This window comes from Eptatretus burgeri, chromosome 2 (genome assembly GCF_056783735.1).
Source record: "Eptatretus burgeri isolate ZD-2024b chromosome 2, Ebu_testis_v1, whole genome shotgun sequence".
Taxonomy (NCBI): Eukaryota; Metazoa; Chordata; class Myxini; order Myxiniformes; family Myxinidae; genus Eptatretus; species Eptatretus burgeri.
In genome coordinates this window covers 8,868,821-8,888,061 of record NC_140962.1, presented here as the reverse complement: position 1 = coordinate 8,888,061, position 19,241 = coordinate 8,868,821, and the positions used below count along the sequence as shown (strand labels likewise).

General features: G+C 42.7%; 1 protein-coding gene across 1 annotated transcript in view; it reads left to right on the top strand.

Moving 5' to 3' along the window:
- The first annotated feature begins 820 nt into the window (after positions 1-820).
- SRP14 (signal recognition particle 14) overlaps positions 821-19,241 on the top strand; it is a 31,899-nt gene continuing 13,478 nt past the window's right edge. Inside the window, exons 1-2 of the mRNA XM_085862414.1 lie at positions 821-963; positions 1,071-1,143. Of these exons, the coding sequence (XP_085718540.1) occupies positions 940-963; positions 1,071-1,143 (97 nt within the window). The 5' untranslated portion in view covers positions 821-939. The remainder of the gene's footprint in view (positions 964-1,070; positions 1,144-19,241) is intronic.

Below are 19,241 nucleotides of genomic sequence, written 5' to 3'. Positions count from 1 at the left end.
ACGTGAGCCACGCCCACTGGGAGGAGAGGACCGAATTGAGCCACGCCTACTGGAAGGAGGAGACTAACGTGAGCCACGCCCATTGGTAGGAGGCGACTAACGTGAGCCACGCCTACTGGGAGGAGGTGACTAACGTGAGCTTTGCCCATTGAGAGGAGGTGACTCACGTGAGCTTCGCCCACTGTGAGGAGACGACTAATGTGACCCACGCCCACTGGGAGGAGGTGACTAACGTGAGCCACGCCCATTGGGAGGAGGGGCCAAAAGTAAAACAAAGCACAGTGTTTGTATTGTTGAGATTTGGGAGTGTTCGTTACTTGGTTTCGTGAACCGATTTATTCGCAATTCGCATTGATGTCTCACGACGTCGGTCACAGGAATGCACAGAAATCCTCCTTCCAGTGTGCAAAGGTCAAAGGTCCCAACAAATGTCAGGCACACTGTGGTAATACGAGTTTACTGTACTTGGTGAATGTGAACGAGGCTTTAATTAATTATGTTACACACCTGAACCGGCCGTGTGGGGAAAAGTTCAAATTGTTGTAATTTAACATCGAATTCAGCATCACGAGGAACCTTGAGAGTAAAAAAAATCGATTTTTTGTTTGTTTGAAACCTTGGGCAGCGCTCGCCAAGTGGCTTAAGCACTCAAGCATGCACTCCACTCGAAACCGTTGCTAAGGAAGCTCCCTGGTAACGGAACACACCGCAGAGAGCTTGCAAACCTCAGATGGACTGAATCTCGTAAATTTCTACTCTCGCGAGATTTCCCGCACCTCACACAGATTTCGCTCGTAATCAGTATTTTTCATCATGAGGACGACGGTGAGTTTTAGGGAGTGGGACGTAGCGTAAAAGTGCCGATGGATATTAAAATCGGGCAGAAAGGGAGATAACGTAGCGGGGGTTTGAAGGAGTACTTCCGGGTTGAGGCGCAGCATGGTGTTGATGGAGAATGATTCGGTGAGAGCCACGTCCTCCGTACGGATGTCATTGTTTTTGGTGACGTCCTCGTGTCTGTTCATGTTGTCTCGTGTAAAACGTTCAACCGCTTCATTTTTTTATCGCAGTTTCTCAACGAACTCACGCGGCTCTTCCAAAAGCATCGAACGTCGGGTTCCATTTACATCACGATGAAGAAATGTGAGTGAAGATTGAGGAAGAAGGGGTGCTGTGGTGTGTTGTGGTGTGGTGTGGTGTGGCGTGGTAAAACCAACCAGCGTGTGCTCACCTGGGTGTGAATTGTATGACGTCAACGGTGAAGAATCACTTTATATACAAGGAAATGAGACACAGGTGGAGGTCATTCAGCCGCCCCCCCCCCCATCATGTCTGTGCCACATCATCAACACGACACTCATTTATCAACACAAGATCCAAGGAAGAAAATGTAAATTTATGATTATTTTTAAACTGATTTTTTTTTTGTAGTTTTTGTAGTCCCCCCCCCTCAGGGGAGGTGGCATGGGCTTGGTTAAAAACACACAACGTGAACCACATAAAACACCCCTTGACGACATCCCGACCAACAGCACTCCATACGCAATCACCCATCAATGCTCAAAACTACTTTAAAATGTTATCAACATCCCCATACCCTTCTATCTCCATAACATCCAGGTACCTATCTAATTCTAATTTAAACTTATCTACTTTTTTTGCTGCCACTACCTTTCCAGGGAGACCATTCCATGCATCAACTACTCTCTGAGTAAAAGTCCCCTACCTTACTAACGTCTTAACTCTCCTCTTGTGGGCTGTTTCACAGTCATGGTCATTTCTGGTATTTTGTACCCTTGCATGCTAAATAGCTAAATGAGAGGCTGTAGTATCTCTGTCATTAGGGCCAATAGTTGGTACTAGTGATGGCTCAACTTGGACCACTTTTTATTTGACAAAAAATGTAAATTTTTGGCAGAATGGCATAAAAATTGCCATTTTTTTTTGACAAATGGCTGTCTCATTTTCTCCAGGTACACTGCATTCACAGTGTATAAACAAATACAAGCACAAATTGGGACTTTTATTTGTTGTTGCATCAATTCAATATCTCTTCTGTACTTTGTCCACAACATATTATTCATTTCAGACTATGAATATTTGTTTCACCCTCATTAAATATGTCCCACCGTTCGTCCGTCAAAAAATGTCCTCTCTGGAAATGCATATTGTAGAATAATTTTTTTTTATACAAATAAAGGGTCTTTTTAAAAGTTTATTGTGTGTTTTATCAAGTGTGTATATACCTGCACTGATATTATGCTACAAAGTTTGAGTGGAACCAATAACCTTCTATTTGCATGGCCTGCACTGATTGCCTTACATGTGTCCGTCAAAAATGTGTCCTCTCCGGAAACGCCTAAACTGCCACGAGTTGTCAGGAAACTACTTGCTGGCTATAAATTTTGATGTTTTGTAAGGTTGACATGGTCATGAATATCCATTATCAGTAAAAGGTATTTACATTTATGTAATTTATCTTGTTACAACACTGATTGAATGTCCATGTCAAAAATGTCCTCTCCGGAAGAATTTCCTTATTTTTGATTGTGCAGATTAATATTTAGTTCAGGAGATGAACTCTTTCTTTTTCCTTCAGGGCAGGGTGAATATTTCAGTTAGATATAAATTTTAGTGGCTAATCATGTATTACTTAAATGTCTGAGTAACAATACATTTCCAACTGGTCTTTCCTGTGTCAAATGTATGATTAATGATGTATACATGACAAATGATCATGTTGAATAAGATAATATCTTATGTTCTGATTTAATAAATATATATTTTGAATCTGAAAATAAGATAAATGTATTTCTTTCAAGTTATATCATTCAGAATATTCATACATTCATGTAAAGACATATTGTCCTCTCTGGAAGCATTTTGGGGAATTTCCAAATGATATTTAACATGCTGAGAAACTTTTAGTGTATGGAATAAACTGCTGTTTTTTTAAGGACAGGTCCTATTTTGCATTTCGCTTTAAATTTAATTACCGAATTAAATAAAATATATTATTCAATAAATGTCTGAATACTAATACATCTCAAAGTTATCGCATCTTTAGAAACCGTTGGGCTAAATAATACAGCCGGTTTTAAAAAGTTTCAAAATCCCAGTCTCGATTCACTTACTCGGTGTATTTTTTATTGGCATTATAAGATAAATGTATTACTTTGCAGTTATATCTTGTACAGAATGTATTGCTTCATGTCAAAAAATTATGTCCTCTCCAGAAGAAATATGTGATTTTCTTCATATTTTTCATTGTGGTGGTAAACTTTTATTTTCAGAGATAAATTAGTAATTTTTTGAGAATATTTAGAAAAGTACATGTAGTTTTAAAATTTTGTGCTAAATTCCATCATATGCAGTGCTATTAGTGACAGTGGTAATTAAAACATATCTTTTTTTTGGATATTTGAAACTTAGTTCAGTCTTTTATTGATATTTCTACAAATATACTTCATTTGTATACTGAATCATAATTCCAGTAATGGAATAATACTTGTGGAACATATGGAAACCACTGAAGTTTGATAGTGTTGTTATTTTGTGGTTATAGTTGAATTGTATTAATGACTGTTGTAGTTTAAAAAATACTCTCCTAACATCCTTGGGGTATTATTTTTAATAAGAAATATTCATTCAGATGCTCCAAAAATTTGGATATAAGTATTGTAATTAACAATGTTGGATTTGGAGAAATAAAAATATTGAGTTTGAATTTTTAGTGGTTGTGAGACAAACTTGGTACCCTCATTGTGAAACAGCCCTTATTTACTCTCAGGCCATGGCCCCTAGTCCTATCACTGTCTACTCTGTTGAATAATTTATCTGTGCTTATTTTATCTTTACCTTTCAATATCTTAAACATCTCCATCATATTGCCTCCTTTTTGTGTATAAAGCCCTGTCTCCTTCAGCCGCTCCTCATAGCTGAGTCTAGCGATGCCTGGAATCAATCTAGTTGCCCTGCGCTGAACCCTCTCTATGGCATCTATGTCCTAACTGAGTTGTGGTGACCAAAACTCTACACAATATTCTAGATATGACCCTCACTAAATTCCTGTACAATGTTAACACCACTTCTTTTGATTTATAATTGATCCGCCTCCGAATACAACCTAAAACCTCATTTGCTTTACCTATAGCTGCCTGGCACTGTGCTGCCTGCTTACTTCCTGTATCTATTACCACCCCTAGATCCTTCTCCTGTGTGACACGCTCCAAAATTACCCCTTACATCCTGTAATCTCTATTTCCATTGTTCTTTCCCATCCCCAACACCTTACACTTGCTCAGCTTAAATTACATCTGCCAATCTTTTGCAAGTATCAATACTTCCCTGAATCTGATCACCACCCCCTCTGCTATCCACCTCACCTCCAAGCTTTGTGTCATCTGCAAATTTGGAAAGCCTACTCTTTTCGTTTCGTTCCACTATCCAAATCGTTGATGTAAATAATGAAGCGTAATGGTCCGAGTACTGATCCCTGAAGTATCCCGCTACTTACATCCTCCCAGCAAGACATCCTCTCATTCACAGCCACTCTTTGCTTCCTATCACTAAGCCAGTTTACAATCCAATTGGCTACCTGACCAGCCAGTCCACAAGTCTTCACTTTGGCGAACAACCTCCGATGTAGTACCTTATCAAATGCCTTCTTAAAGTCTAGATATACTATGTCCACTGTCTTTCCTTCATCCACCCAATCCGATACTACTTAATTGAACTATAAAAGATTTGTGAGGCAGGAACTACCTTTGGTAAAACCACGCTGACTACCTTTAATTAGTTTGTGTTTGTGTTTGTTTAAATGGTTCCTCATCTGGTCCTTAATTAATGTCTCCAACACCTTCCCCACAACTGAAGTCAAACTAACAGGTCTATAGTTTCCCAATTCTTCTCTGGATCCTTTCTTAAATAGTGGTGTTACATTTGCTACTCTCCAATCCTCCAGTGAACTATTGAAAATATCCGTTTACATCTCGTTTACCTGCTCAGCCACCTCCATAAATACTCTCGGTTACATATTATCTGGACCCGGAGCCTTATATTCTCTTAGATTACCTCGCTGTTCCTTTACTTCCTCCACTCCAACCTGAATGTTCTTTAAAAGCCCTTCCTCACCTCCTCGATAGGATAGATATTCTCAGCTATTGGCAATTCTCCTGACTGTTCTTGTGTAAAAGTTGTAGAAAAATACCAGTTTAATAAGCCTGCCATCTCACTTTCATCACTAACCACTCTCCTGGTGCTATTCCTCAATGGGCCCACACTGGTCCTCACCTGTTCTTTTCCCCTGATATACTTAAAGAAAGCCTTGCTATTATGTTTAATATTCTTAGTCATGTCCTTCTCATACTCTCTTTTGCCTTGCTGAGTTATTTTCTTAACTTGTCTCTGTTTACTCAGATGGTGATATAAATCTAACTCCAGTCCTGTTATTTTAAACCTGATAAATGCCTTCTGCTTCTCCTTAATCGCGTTCTTTATCTCACTGGTCAACCATCCTGGTCTCTTTCTGCTTCTACTTTTACACCTCATTGGAATGTACTTACTCTGCACTTTTCACATTTGGTCCTTGAAGGTTTCCCATTTCTCTGATGCTGATTGTCCTGTTGTTAGTCTCCCAATCTACATCACCCAATTCTCTCCTCATACCCTCAAAGTTTGCTTTCCTGAAATCTAATAGCCTTACCCTATGATCCTGAACTCTAATTCTTAACAGAATCTTTGCACACACAATGTTATGGTCACTTGCTCCTAAATGCTCCCCAACCTCCACCTCCTCCACCATATTTGAATCGTTACTTAAAAGGAGGTCTAACACTGCACTCTCTCTAGTGGGCTTATCCACAAACTGGGTTAACAAGCAATCCTGGACTAAAACTAGGAAATCCTGGACCCAATCTATCCCTGTAAGTTAAAATCCCCCATAATCAATACTCTTCCCTCACCACATGCCCTCCTGAATTATTCATGTACTCCTTCCTCCTCTTCCTTCACACCTGGAGCCCTAAAAAAGCATCCTATCAGTATCATACTGTTTTACAATCTTTAATCTCTACCCAGATATGGAATCCTCGAAAAATTAAATAATTATTTATCCAGATCTGGATTCTGGATCAATATGCAGTACTAGCAAATACAACCCTTCGCTTCGTTGACGGGAATACTAAGGGGTTGGGGAGTAAGAATGGGTGGGGGGGTGAGGAAGGAGGGGGTGTGTAGAAAGGGAAGGCAGTGTGAGGAGAGGACAAGGGAAGGCAGTGTGAGGAGAGGACAAGGGAAGGCAGTGTGAGGAGAGGACAAGGAAAGGCAGTGTGAGGAGAGGACAAGGGAAGGCAGTGTGAGGAGAGGATTTGTCCAGACATAACCACCATCTGGAAATAACCGGTTTTGGGTCACTTCTGGTTTTGGGTTTGGAGCGACAGCAGGGTCTCTCAGGGTTCTCGGCCGACTTTCTCAAAGTTAAGCTTTCCGGTCGTTATTTGTCCCTTTATAACTGTTTATTTCCTCAACTACATGCTTAGTGTGTGTTCCTAGTTCGGTTTTGTTTCAAAAATCATGCTATTTTGTGAGTTTTCGTCGACCTTGTCTTACCTGGTTCCTTGAGGCCTACTAGTCCGGGAGCCAACCTGTGTACGAGGCTGTTTTAGGGTTGGACCTTACAGCCTCTGCTATAAAATTTTACACCCCCAGGATGTTTAGATATATGTTTGCAGTTCATGAAAACCAATGTTGGCAATTCATAAGCTCTTGCGAAAAATTTTGGTGGACGTTTTTGTTTGAGGAAGATTTGAAAAATTTGATAAAACAGCAATTGTCAATAAAATTTCTAAAAAAATTAAAAAATCACATTCATGAAAAATAAATGTGAACTAAATGTAAGAATTCAATCAGTGCATTGTAAAATGACAAAAAAAAATTGCCTTTGTGGAAGTAAACCTCGTAAAAGTACATAATTTTGTGAAAAATGCCTTAAAAATAACGTTTTTTGAAGATGGCCTTTAGAACTTTTCTTATCATAGGCAGATGCTGCATTAGAATACTAATTTCTCTTAATGTGATATGAACATGGTATCCATGGCTAATTAAAACAGCAAATTTGAGTGAGTTCTATCAATTTTTAAAGAGAAAATTAACATTTTTGTCAACCAAAGTTACCCCTACCCCAAAATCCTCTTACTCTATTGAACACAGTTCGGTTAAGGTTTGCTAGATCCAGGTTGGGTACTTCACAGTTCACTCTTCCAAAGGAAAATTCAATGGTCTTTGGAGTGACATGGCCCTGGAGCAGGCATACAACAATGAAGGAAGACATCTCTGTTCAAAGGCATATCTCAGGCACCAGCTGCTCGAGATAAATATGTGAAGACAGCACCATTTCTCACAGCTGTATCAGAGAACATAAAGTCTATGGCTAATCTAGGCCAACAGGAATCTACTCATCATGGAGAAACACATAAGCAGGCAACAGAAGAACATATGCATGTTGAGGAGATCAAGAAAGTGATATGCCAGCAGATGATAAACCCATTCCAGTGTAACAACCAAGTGGATCTGCTCAATAGAGCAACTGGTGAGAAGGATGCTTCAAAAGACTTGGTCCATGCTCAAGCTAAGGGCATGGAAGCCATTATGAAAGCAGAAGAGGTGGTCTCTATTAGATTGAACCACTGAAGCTGGTAACTTTCTCCTCACAGAAGAAATCAAAACCATCAAGGAAACAGAGTTTAATCAGGATCTATCAAGATGAGACTGCAACTACACGTGTGCTGTGTTTCTATCGAGATGCCGACCCAGTCACAAGACAGATTGCATTTTCCCATGAGTGGACAGACTATCCATCATCCCTGTTTGAGGTTGATCCACGCTTAGCACAGGGGTTTGTAATGCGCAAAGGCAACAAGTCTGATTTCGTGGCAGTGCTAATTGCTGAAGCTGAGCAGGATGTTGTTTTACAGCTGCCATCATTACCCACAGAGTGACCTATACACAGTTTATCTGGTAGACACAATGGCATTTGTAAATAAATACCAAAAAATGGGTGCAAAAACATTTGGTGAACTTCCCCAGCTGTATCTTCGCAAGCTCCTTCAGTTCAAACCTGAAATGTGCAACTGTGTCAACATCATTGGTGATCAGGATGATTTTGATGATAGCCATACTTTGAAGGGTCATGAGCAGCAGAGGAGAAACCAGACAGACCAGGCAAGACAATTCTCACCATCCAAGAGTCTAGAAATTCCGGACTGGAATTTACTCATGAAGAATCCAAGAAATAAAGGAAATCTTCAGAACTTCATTGGCACTTCCCTTTGTGAGAGTCCTGAAGCTATTCCGGATGGAGTGACCATCATTCTTGGTGGTATGATGGAAAACAAAGGTCACACTCTTTCCATCACATCAGCATCAAGTTCAGTTCTGGACTTACCTTGTGAAGAACATGAAGAGGCAGACACAAGGATTATTGCTCATCTTGCATATTGTGTGGAATATCCTGATCACCATTGAGCTGTTGTGCATGCAACAGATACAGACATAATTATGCTGTGTATATATCACTTCTGCTGCTTGAACACATTGCAAGAACTCTGGATACAACGGCAGAATCAATACCTACCTATTCATGAGCTGGTAGAAGTGTTGAGCAAGAAGTACCAGAAAATCCTCTTGATGTCGCAGCCACACTTCTGTGCACATATGTGTTGTGTGGATGTGACACAGTGAGCTACTCATTCAGAAGGGGAAAAGAAGAGGTCAGGTCAGGTATGGGAGCATGTGCCAGAACAGCGCGTCGCTGCGTCCACTTTCCGCCGGTACTCCAGGGGCCTCCGTCTGGCCATCCCCCAGGCAGATGCCAGGCCCATCCCCATCTCCTTGAGATGATGGTCAACCTGCTGCAACCATGAGGCACGTGGTCGGCCTACTGGCCTCCTCCACTCATGAGACTCCCTCGCTGAGAGAATCTGGTGAGCAGGATCAGCGTCAGGAAAACTTGCCACATGTCCATACAGCCGCAGCTGACGCTCACGGACTATGCAGGTAACAAATCTCATCCGAGTCTCTCTCAGCAACCGCTCGTTGGACACAAAATCCGACCAGCGATAGCCAAGGATTCTTCGAAGAGACCTGGTACCAAAGGAATTAAGTCTCCGTCTCAGATCCTTGGTCAAAGTCCAAGTCTCGCACCCATAGAGCAAGACTGGAAGTACCAAGGACCTGAAGACTCGGACTTTCGTCCTCCCGCACAGGTACCGGCAGCGCCACACCCCATGATCCAGTAAATCCATGACTCCCCAGGCCCGACCCAGACGTCTATTGACCTCCGGCTCACAACCTGCGGAGACATGAATATCACTGCCAAGGTAAGTGAATCTATCCACGACCTCAACATCCTCACCACAAACAGACACAGACAGGACAGCAGCATCCAAGATGTCACCGAAAGCCTGGATCTTAGTTTTGACCCAAGAAATCCGTAATCCCAACGGCTCCGACTCCTCATTCAGCACCTCGAGGGTCCCCAAGAGGATGTCTAAAGTCACCGCAAAGATGACTGCATCATCTGCAAAATCAAGGTCCGAGATCTTGACATTGCCAAACGATGCACCGCAACTTTATCTCTCCGACATCCTCCCTAAAATCCAGTCCATACAAGTGCTGAAAAGTGTGGGGGCAAGTACACATCCCTGACGAACTCCAGTAACAACTGGAAATAAGTCAGAGATGGTACCACCACACTCCACAGCACTCTCAGTACCAGAGTAGAGTTCAGACATCAGATCGATCAGTTTCGGTGGCACCCCACGAAGACCAAGAATTCTCCAGAGGACATCCCGATTCACTGAATCGAACGCTTTACAGAGATCAACATAGGCTGCAAGCAGACCCTGCGAAACTCTCGTCTGCGTTCGGTGAGGACACGAAGTGCAAGGATACGGTCAATCGTTGACCTCTTTGGTGTAAAGCCTGACTGTTCTGGACGCTGGTGCTCAAGCAGATGGTGGCGAACCCTATCAAGAATTATCCGAGCAAAGACCTTGCCCGGCACTGAGAGCAGCGTCACCCTCGGTAGTTGTTGCAGTCTTGGCGATCACCCTTCCCTTTCCAGAGAGGGACAACAAGGCCCCTCTTCCAGTCAGTTGGGATGATGCCTGTGTTCCTGTGAAAGAAGAGCGGCACAGGTTTCTCTGGGACTGATAGGAAACCTTCCCCACCTTGTTGATTTTGGAAGAGATAGTGAAATGGCAGCAACAGAATGTGTCATTGATGAGGCCAGAGTATACTGGACTGCTCTGCATGGCCAAAAAGGGTTCAGCTGTTTGGATACCCTCAGGCAGCATATGTTTGTCTCTTCAAAATTAGACCTTAGGTCACTGCCAGCAACAGAAGATGCGTTTTACTTCCTTGTTTAAGAGCATTGTATCAATTGCTTCTGTATAGACGTGCACATCTCAGTGACCGAGCACTTCCCCCAGCCACAACATTTGGCAGAACCCTTATCAATGGAAAACTGGTCCCAATTCTCATGTCTAAGCCAGCCAAGCCAAACATAGACAAAACGGTGTCTTGCATGTGCAAATTATCCAAATGTCTGAAACGATGTTCATGCAAAAAGGCTGCTGTGCCTTGCTGAGTGACATGCATATGCCTTGGTCAGAGAGGTTCATGTGGTGGAGTTGTTTCAGAGAGTGACTCTTCCTCTGAAGAGGATGTTTCATGTCACAATATTGTGTTAATCCATTTCTAATTTTATCTTCCTTAAAACCATGGCATGTAAAAGTATGTTCTTGTTCCTGACCCCATTGATAGTCAAGCATTTCTGAGTTGCATAAATCTTTTGTTGTTTGACATATAACCTTGTCAATTGTAGGTAGGTTAAATCTACACCAATTGTGATATAGGAAATGAACTCCTCTTTAATATGAGGGGTCATTTGTGTATATAGGTTTAGTGGTTATGATTTTAGGACAATATGAATTACCCATACCCCCATCCTACATCTTCGCTTTTGCCAACATTTTGTCATCAGAGGGGGCTCGCAAAAGTGTTGACTGTGTTGTTGCGCAAGAGTTTCACCATTGCCAACATTGGTTTTCATATACTCAAAGGGTGTCTCTTTATGAAAATCAACACAAAAATTTTATAGCAGACCGGGCAATTTTTTTTTAATTTTGATCGGTTGGCTCCCGGACTATACCCATCCTTTCCCTCTCGGTGTACGATCGTTTTTATTTGTATTCTCTTCTTATTACCTTCAACTTGCAGATACCCATCTATGACGGGTATGGGGGACAGGACGTATCACAATACTCAGTTACGGTAGTTTTTTTGAATGTTTTGCACCGCATTCAACAGCTCAGATCATATTTGTGGCGTGTCTGGGTGCCCATGGTAGTGTTTGAGACTGGTCGCTTTAGATTGTTGACCTTGACACCTTGTGCCGGATGAGTAACACGAATGATTTGACGTATTCATTGTTTCTATATTACCTCCGCCAACAGATTAACAACATGGCAGGAATTAAGTCGTAAATGCTGAGTTGAACAAACGTCCTGAACTCATGGACTTGGTTAAGTAAAGCACGTAGTCTGGGATCCGGCCGTCGGTTTGACGCAGAACGCTGCTGATTGTGACGTCATCGATTGCCTCTTTGAAAATTCTATCCATATTCGATTTTTTTTGAATCCGCTATCCGTAAATACATGGAACACATAATGTGAAGATTTCAGAAGTATGAACAGAATATGTTCGGAGAAAAGTGTGTTAGACGTTCCAAGCTTACACCCATTATAATATGATTCCTATTTTCCCCACTTTCCCAAACGCCCCCCCCCCCTCCATCTATTCTCTCCCAACTAAACACTGTTTCTTGTCTTAAATTTAAAAATGAGCAAAAAAATACTTTTCTCCCTGCATACCCATGTGTCCCGATCCTTATTCTTGTTCTTAATCCTCCTTCTGCTGGCACACCATCTTTCTTCAACTTGAGCTGACCCACTCACACCATTACCTTCACGATTTCTTCCTGCAACTTTCCATTACCGAATCTTACCTAATCTTCAAAAATCCATCAAAAAAAAAGTTTTTTTTCCTTGTATCCTTTCTAACGATACACCTCCTGAAACCACGTGGTTCTCCCGTTGCCTCGTGATCTGTTTCCACCCCCTGCGTTTACCGATCCAAATTCACCATTCACCTCATGATCTTTTTTTCTTCAACTTTTCCTTCACCGAATTTGATGAAAACTCTCTCAAAAAATAATAATAATAATTATCTCTTATAATGCTTCATCTTCCTCTTTCACATGTGTGGTTCTCATTACTGTATCATAATTCACTACTCTTCTTCTATTTCAACAGACTGCTCTCAATTCCATCTTTCCCACACACATTGTCTAAAAAAATCCAACTGTTACAACATTTCTTATCTCTATTCTCTTGATTCGCCTTGATTGCATCCATCAAGAAATGTCTTTAATCACATTTCTGACCTAAAAATTATTTTTAAAAACCCACTTTGCTATGAATGTTCGCTTTCCATCAACCATCATTTTTTTCCAACTTCAGTGCCATCTCACCCCTCCCACCCCTCCCACCCCTCCCTCTCAAAGCAACCATCACACTCTTCTCCTTCCAAGCTTCCCTCTCACCTTTCTCAAGAACCCCCCCTCACCTTTCTCCCTCAACTCTCCCCACTCACCCTTCTCACCATTCTCAAAGTTGCCCCCCCCCTGCTCACATCCACAAAGCTGCCTCCTTCCTCTGCCCTCTCACCTCCATCTCATCACTCGACCTCAAATTCTCAACTGCCTTCTGGTCCCTCTCTTATTACTCCCCACTGTACCGCAATCCAGCACCACAGAGCCTTTTCTCCTCCTCATCCGCCCCCTCCCCTAGCTCTGCTGCAATCGCTCACACTCTTTCAACAACTCTCCTTACCTCCCCTCCTTCTTTGTCCTACCCTCCACCTCCCCTCCTATTACCTGTACCCCAAGCCTCCTCCCCTCCCTCTTCATTAAAAGTGTGGACCTCAAATATCCGGGGCCTTCGCTCAAACCTTACAGATCTTTCCATACAGGTTGCCACTGACAAACAAGACATAATTTGCCTAACAGAAACTTTCCTCCCTCAAGACGTCTCTGACTCGCAAGTATCTCTTCCTGGTTACTCCCTCCTCCGGTATGACAGACCTGAGCCTCGACCTGGTGGAGGTGTTGCTCTCTTCATCAAAGACTCTATTCCTCACTCTCCATGCACTGCCCTCACTCCCCCACACCCCCAGGAATACCTCTGGCTACGGCTTCCCCTCTATTCCCACCTCATGTTTATATGTGTACTGTACCGTCGACCAAACGGTGATGACTCCATTTACACCTCACTATCCGAAAACATGGACCAACTTCTATCCTCTCATCCAAACTCTCTCTTCCTCATATGTGGTGACTTCAATTGTCATCATGCCAGTTGGCTGAGTGTGGGTACCTCTCTCATCTGTCATGGCACTTCAGCAAAAGACTTCTGCAAATCATTTGGACTGACTTAATCTGTCAACTTCCCGACCCGGATCTCAACCAATGGTACTCCATCTCTTCTGGATCGGATTTTGACAAATTTCCCTGAAAATATCTGTTGTTCTTCCTTTGATCCAATCGGTTCTTCTGACCAGGTGCTTGTCAAAGTGGACATCTCTCTGGCTTATCAGAAACCACCTCAGTGCTATCGAGTCTGGCATTTCACTCAGGCCAACTGGCAGGGTCTCCAAGCAGCCATCAAACTTCGAGACTGGTCTCCCATCGCGACTTTCTCCATCATCAACTCATCCTGGGAATTCTTTCAAAGAAATTTGCTCTGCCTCATGCATCAGATTTGTCCCATCTTGTCTTCAGTTGTCCTACCCTTCCTCCCGCCCTTGCTTCACTGAAGCTTGTGGCGAGGCAGTTGTCCTGAAACAACTTGCCTTTGCCTCATGGAAAGCAAACCCAACTGAGGGTAATCTCAGTTCCTTCCATAAAGCACAGAAAAGGTGTGTGACTACCCTCAGGAGAGCCAGAAAACAACATCTTTCTAATCTCAAGTCTGAACTCTCAAACCTCTCTCCCTCCTCCAAATCCTGGTGGCATCCAATCAAATCTGTTTATTGTGTTTGTTCGCCCCCCCCACCCCGAATCCCCTCCCTTACCTCAAATGGCCGCACTGCTGACACCGCATGTGAAAAGGCTGAATGCCTAAACTCAGTGCTTGCCCCAAAATCTTGTGTCCGAAAGCCATTGCTTTCTGTACCCACCTTACCCAGTCGCACCCAACTTTCCCTGGACTCTGCGACCTTTTCTTCTGACAAAGTGGAGAGCTTGCTGTCAAATCTCACCTCAGATTCTGCAACCGGTCCAGACGGCATCAGCCCATCTGTCCTAAAAACCTGCTCCTCTGTTCTTGCTCACCCTCTCTCTGTTCTATTCACCCTCTCATTTGCTCAAGGTCATCTGCCATCTGCTTGGAAATCAGCAAACATTACTACCCTGCATAAAAAGGTGAAAAAACAGATCCCTGCAACTGCAGACCAATCAGCCTTCTCCCAATCATCAGCAAGGTTATGGCATCCATCATCGCTTCAGACATTAAATCCTTCCTCTTCTCCAATCGCTTGATTTCCGATCATCAATTTGGTTTCAGACCAGGTCACTCTATCCTGGATATGCTGCTTCTGCTCTCCCATCAATGGATGGAGGTAATCGATGCCAGACATAAAATCAGAGCCATATCCCGAGACTTATCACGTGCTTTTGACATGGTCTGGCACCCTGCCCTGCTCACCAAACTCTGTTCCTATGGTATCCAAGGCCATCTCCACTCATGGCTCGCAGACTTCCTCTCCTGTCGCAGCCAACGTGTAGCCCTAAATGGAGTTCTCTCATCCCCTCTTCCTGTCCAGGCTGGAGTTCCTCAAGGCAACGTTCTGAGCCCTGTTCTTTTTCTGGTTTTTATCAATGATCTCTCTGACTGGAAAATCCACTTTATCTCTCTCTTTGCTGATGACTCCACCCTCAGCCGTACCATCTGTCATCCCTCAGACCGGCAAGCAGCAGCTTCTTCGCATTCTGTAGATCTGGGTAAAATCGTTAACTGGGCCAACACGTGTAACATGTCTCTCAATCCTGACAAATCTCACACTCCCACTATGTCTCAACAAAAGGATTGTTTGGAACCCCCCCCCCACCCCCATTTACTTTATCAACAATCCTCTGGAAGAAGTCCTTTCATTCAAGCTTCTGGGTCCCACTATCTGCCATGATCTTTCCTGGGAAAGCCACATTTCCAACCTGGCCTCCAAAGCCAGTCGCCGACAAGGAATCCTCCATCATGCAAAGTCCTTCCTCGGCACACCTGAGCTCCTGACCACATACAAAGCTTTCGTCCGCAACCTGATGGAGGACTGATCTCCCCTCTTGGCTGGTGCTCCTGCCTCTCACCTTTCTCGGTTTCACGCAGTGGAAACCAAGGCATTTAGGATCATTGGTATCTCCCGTGGTGAGGCTGAGTCTTTGGGCAACTCACTCTCTCACTGCTGGCAGGTCAGTGGTCTTTCTGTCTTCTACCATCTCCTCTCCGGTCTCGCCCCCCCCCCCCGCTCTGTCTGCGATATGTCCCCACCATATTTCCGCAGGGCGCTCAAGGTCCGCCAACAACCCCCTTCTGGTTAAACTACCAAAATCACAAATCACTGCTTACATTCACTCTTTTTTTTCTTCTCTTTTTCACGCCTTTTTAATAAACTCCCACACTCTCTTCAATCCCATTCTTCCCTCCAGGCGTTCAAAATAGCCGTTGACCACCACCTATTATCTTCCCCCATCCAAAACCTCAATCTTTTCTACCTCTGTTTGGATATGTACAGTGATAACCACCGTCCGGAGATGACCACCAACTGGGCATAACCACCATCCAGATATGTTCAGAGAGAAAAAGAGATAGATCGATAGATAGATACATAGATTGAAAGATAGATAGATAGGTGGATGCTGCACTGTATTAGGAGGGGTTGGAGCGAAGATGGGACAAAGACAAAAATGAGAGGGGTGGGGGTAGTGGGGATCGGGGAGTTAGCAGAGAATATGTTATGCTTTATGAACAACACACACACACAATCATCGTGTGACAGGCAGAAAAATGTTTTTGGCTCTAATTGAGAAAACGTGTTTATATGGCGAATGGCTCAGAAATCGGGTGTTATAAAATGTATTTTGATTTGAAACTCACAAAGACAAACCATATAAACTTTGTAAAGCACTGCACCGAGTCATTTGAATCACCAATTAATTTAGAAACAGTCACTAGGACAAAGGAAAACGTGATTGCTCATATGCTGCTGAAGTTTATTAAAACCTCCAAGATATGGGATGAAACTTTGTCACCACGGCACCCGCATAACCAAGCATGAAGGCATAAACACACAGCCGCGATGTTTCCCTAAATTAGAGCTCCAAATATACCCATATATGTTCCTCTACCTTGAAGCAACTGCTGACTGGACATCCCAATCAGGACACTAACTGTACCGCCCCGTCCACTGGAGGGCGCTCGGCAAGCGACTTCAGCAATCAAGCGAGCATTCCAATTAAATGGTTGGCAAGCGATAGCTATGTCCGAATGTCCAAACTATGTCCAAATGAAACAAATGAACATTTTTTATACCAGTCAGACCTGCTGCTAAGTTCCATTATAGAGCTTAAATTTTGTAGTTTGGCTTGATTTAAGAGATTCACGAGGTTATGGCATGTGCGGAAATGATATAAAGCCACAAATGCTGGCATTTCCAGGCGCTTAGAAGCACTGAAATGTACCCAGTGATTTGTAGCTATGATAAACGGGCATTCGATAATAATGAGCGAGGAAAGTGGGGAAAAAACTTCATTGTTAAGAAATCGTTGTAGCCTATTCCAAGTCATGGCATGTTTGAGCAGGCCAAAAAACATGGTGGCTTCTAACTCCAGCGAGATAACCCAGGAATACGCCTTAAGTCCCCAGAGGGAAAGGTGACCGAGGATGCGTCTGATGCAGGATATAATTAAATAAGGCCGTTAATTATCTTCAAAAAGGGTGTTTTAATGAACCCAAACACCCAATTTTCACTCTTGCACTTCCTTGGGGAGTTCCCCTTCATGTATGCATGCAAAGTTTCAGGCTGCTCGGTTTCATGGTTTAGGAAATATGGAGGACACACACACACACAGGCATTTATTAGTATAGATTTGAAAAATCTTGGATTTTCGCAAGTAACAAACTGTCCAAAATGTGATATCCTCTCCTCTAGTGAGCTTAACTAGAACGGCACTCAGTAGAGCGCTTACCTTCGCCAGGATGAATAGTTTACGTTTTGTATCCCACTGATCGGTCGGATCTCCTGACCTGAACCAATATTAAATTGGCTTGTTCTTGTCATCCACCAAACTCATCTACCAAGTTTTGCCATAATCCATCGACAACTTTTGGAGACATGCTGTTTATAGTTTTTGGCCCCATCTCTTAATGGTGAAGAATTACTTCAGAAACCTGATGGTATTCATAGAATACTTATCCTGCACAGTCTTGAGATGGACTTGGTGCAAGCCAACTCTTCTATTTTTTTGAAGGGTTTTTTCCTTTTCTTTGATCCAATATAGTGCCAGACCAGTGACTGATGATGTCACTTTTATCAAACTATATTTCCCATGGGTAGTTGATCAATTAGTTAAAGTTTTGTATTGATCAGTTAGTGGTTTCAACAATTCCAGAGAAACATTTTTTCATACTGACCGGATCAAGCATTACACTCGTCAAATTATGACGTCATATTTAAGGCACCGATGACATCATCATGAACGTATCTTATACCATATGGGGAGTACTTGACAGAGCCATGTTTCAATTTCTTCCTTGGAGTGGTTTTGGAGATATAGAGGTGCAAAGTTTTTTTTGGGTTTTTCCAAGATGGCACCTGTACCACGTGACACTATGACATCGTGATCATCATTATAAATTCCTTCAGGAGGAGGTGTGCCTATGGTCAAAATTGTGTCAATTTGACCTGATGTACGGGCATGCACTTATGGGCCCGCACTAGTCATTATAAATTGCTTCAGGAGGAGGTGCACCTATGGTCAAAATTTCGTGTCAATTTGACCTGCAGTTGCAAACAAAATTTTTTTTTCCATTATTTATGAAATCAAGCATTGTTGTAAAATTATGATGTCATAAATAAAGACAGCGATGACATCATCATTAACACATCTTATTCCACATGGGGAGTACTTGACAATGAGCCATGTGAAAATTTTTTCCATGGAGTGGTTTTGGAGATGTAGAAGTGCAAAGTTTTTCGGTTTTTTTTCAAGATGGCGCCTTACCACGTGACCTCTGACGTCATAATTATGACTAAAAAAATGCTCCAGGAGGAGGCGCACTTATTTGGAAAATTTTGTGTCGATCAGACGAACGGTTTCTGAGAAAATTAATTTTTTTATATGCAGACACGTATGTATGGCACACCTACAATGCGACCGGTCACTTAACTCCGCTTTCATTTCGCGAGCGCAGGGTAATTAAAAATTTCTCAGCTCGGGATTCGGATCTTCACCAAAATCTAATGAATATGTCCTTTTCACACACCCAAACCTGCCCATCAAACGTCATCCGAATTTGTCTACAACTTTGTGAGATATCCTGCACACAAGCAAACAATAAAACAGACAGGGGTGAAAAAAAAGACCTCCATCCATCGCAGATGGTGGAGATAAGGAGAGAGTTGATAGAACCTGATAACCCACGCAGTGTTCAAGTACGTACTTCATTTTTAATAAAATAATGAATTTAAAGATCGTTTTTTTAAAAGGAGTATCAACATTCAATGTACATTATTATAAGATGGTGTTGACTCACAGTTTAGGAGATGGAAAGCTTCGTTGATCACCATAGAACACAGCGTCAATCGGCATCGTACATAGGTAGCTATGTTTCAGGTAAAAATGATCTCGCTCCTCTCTGTGTATGTGCGATTGGGACGAATTCCGAGCGAAGGTACGGTAAAACGACAGACTTGTCGTCTTGTTCAAGTTCCAATTCCTCTTCAAAATATAACATTGAATTTTCAAGAAGTCGTTCATCGATCATAAACTGATAAGAAGGATGGGCAGACATGAACCAATTTCTTAATGCCACTTATCGCTTGGTGTGCATGGAATAAAGATGTGGGGA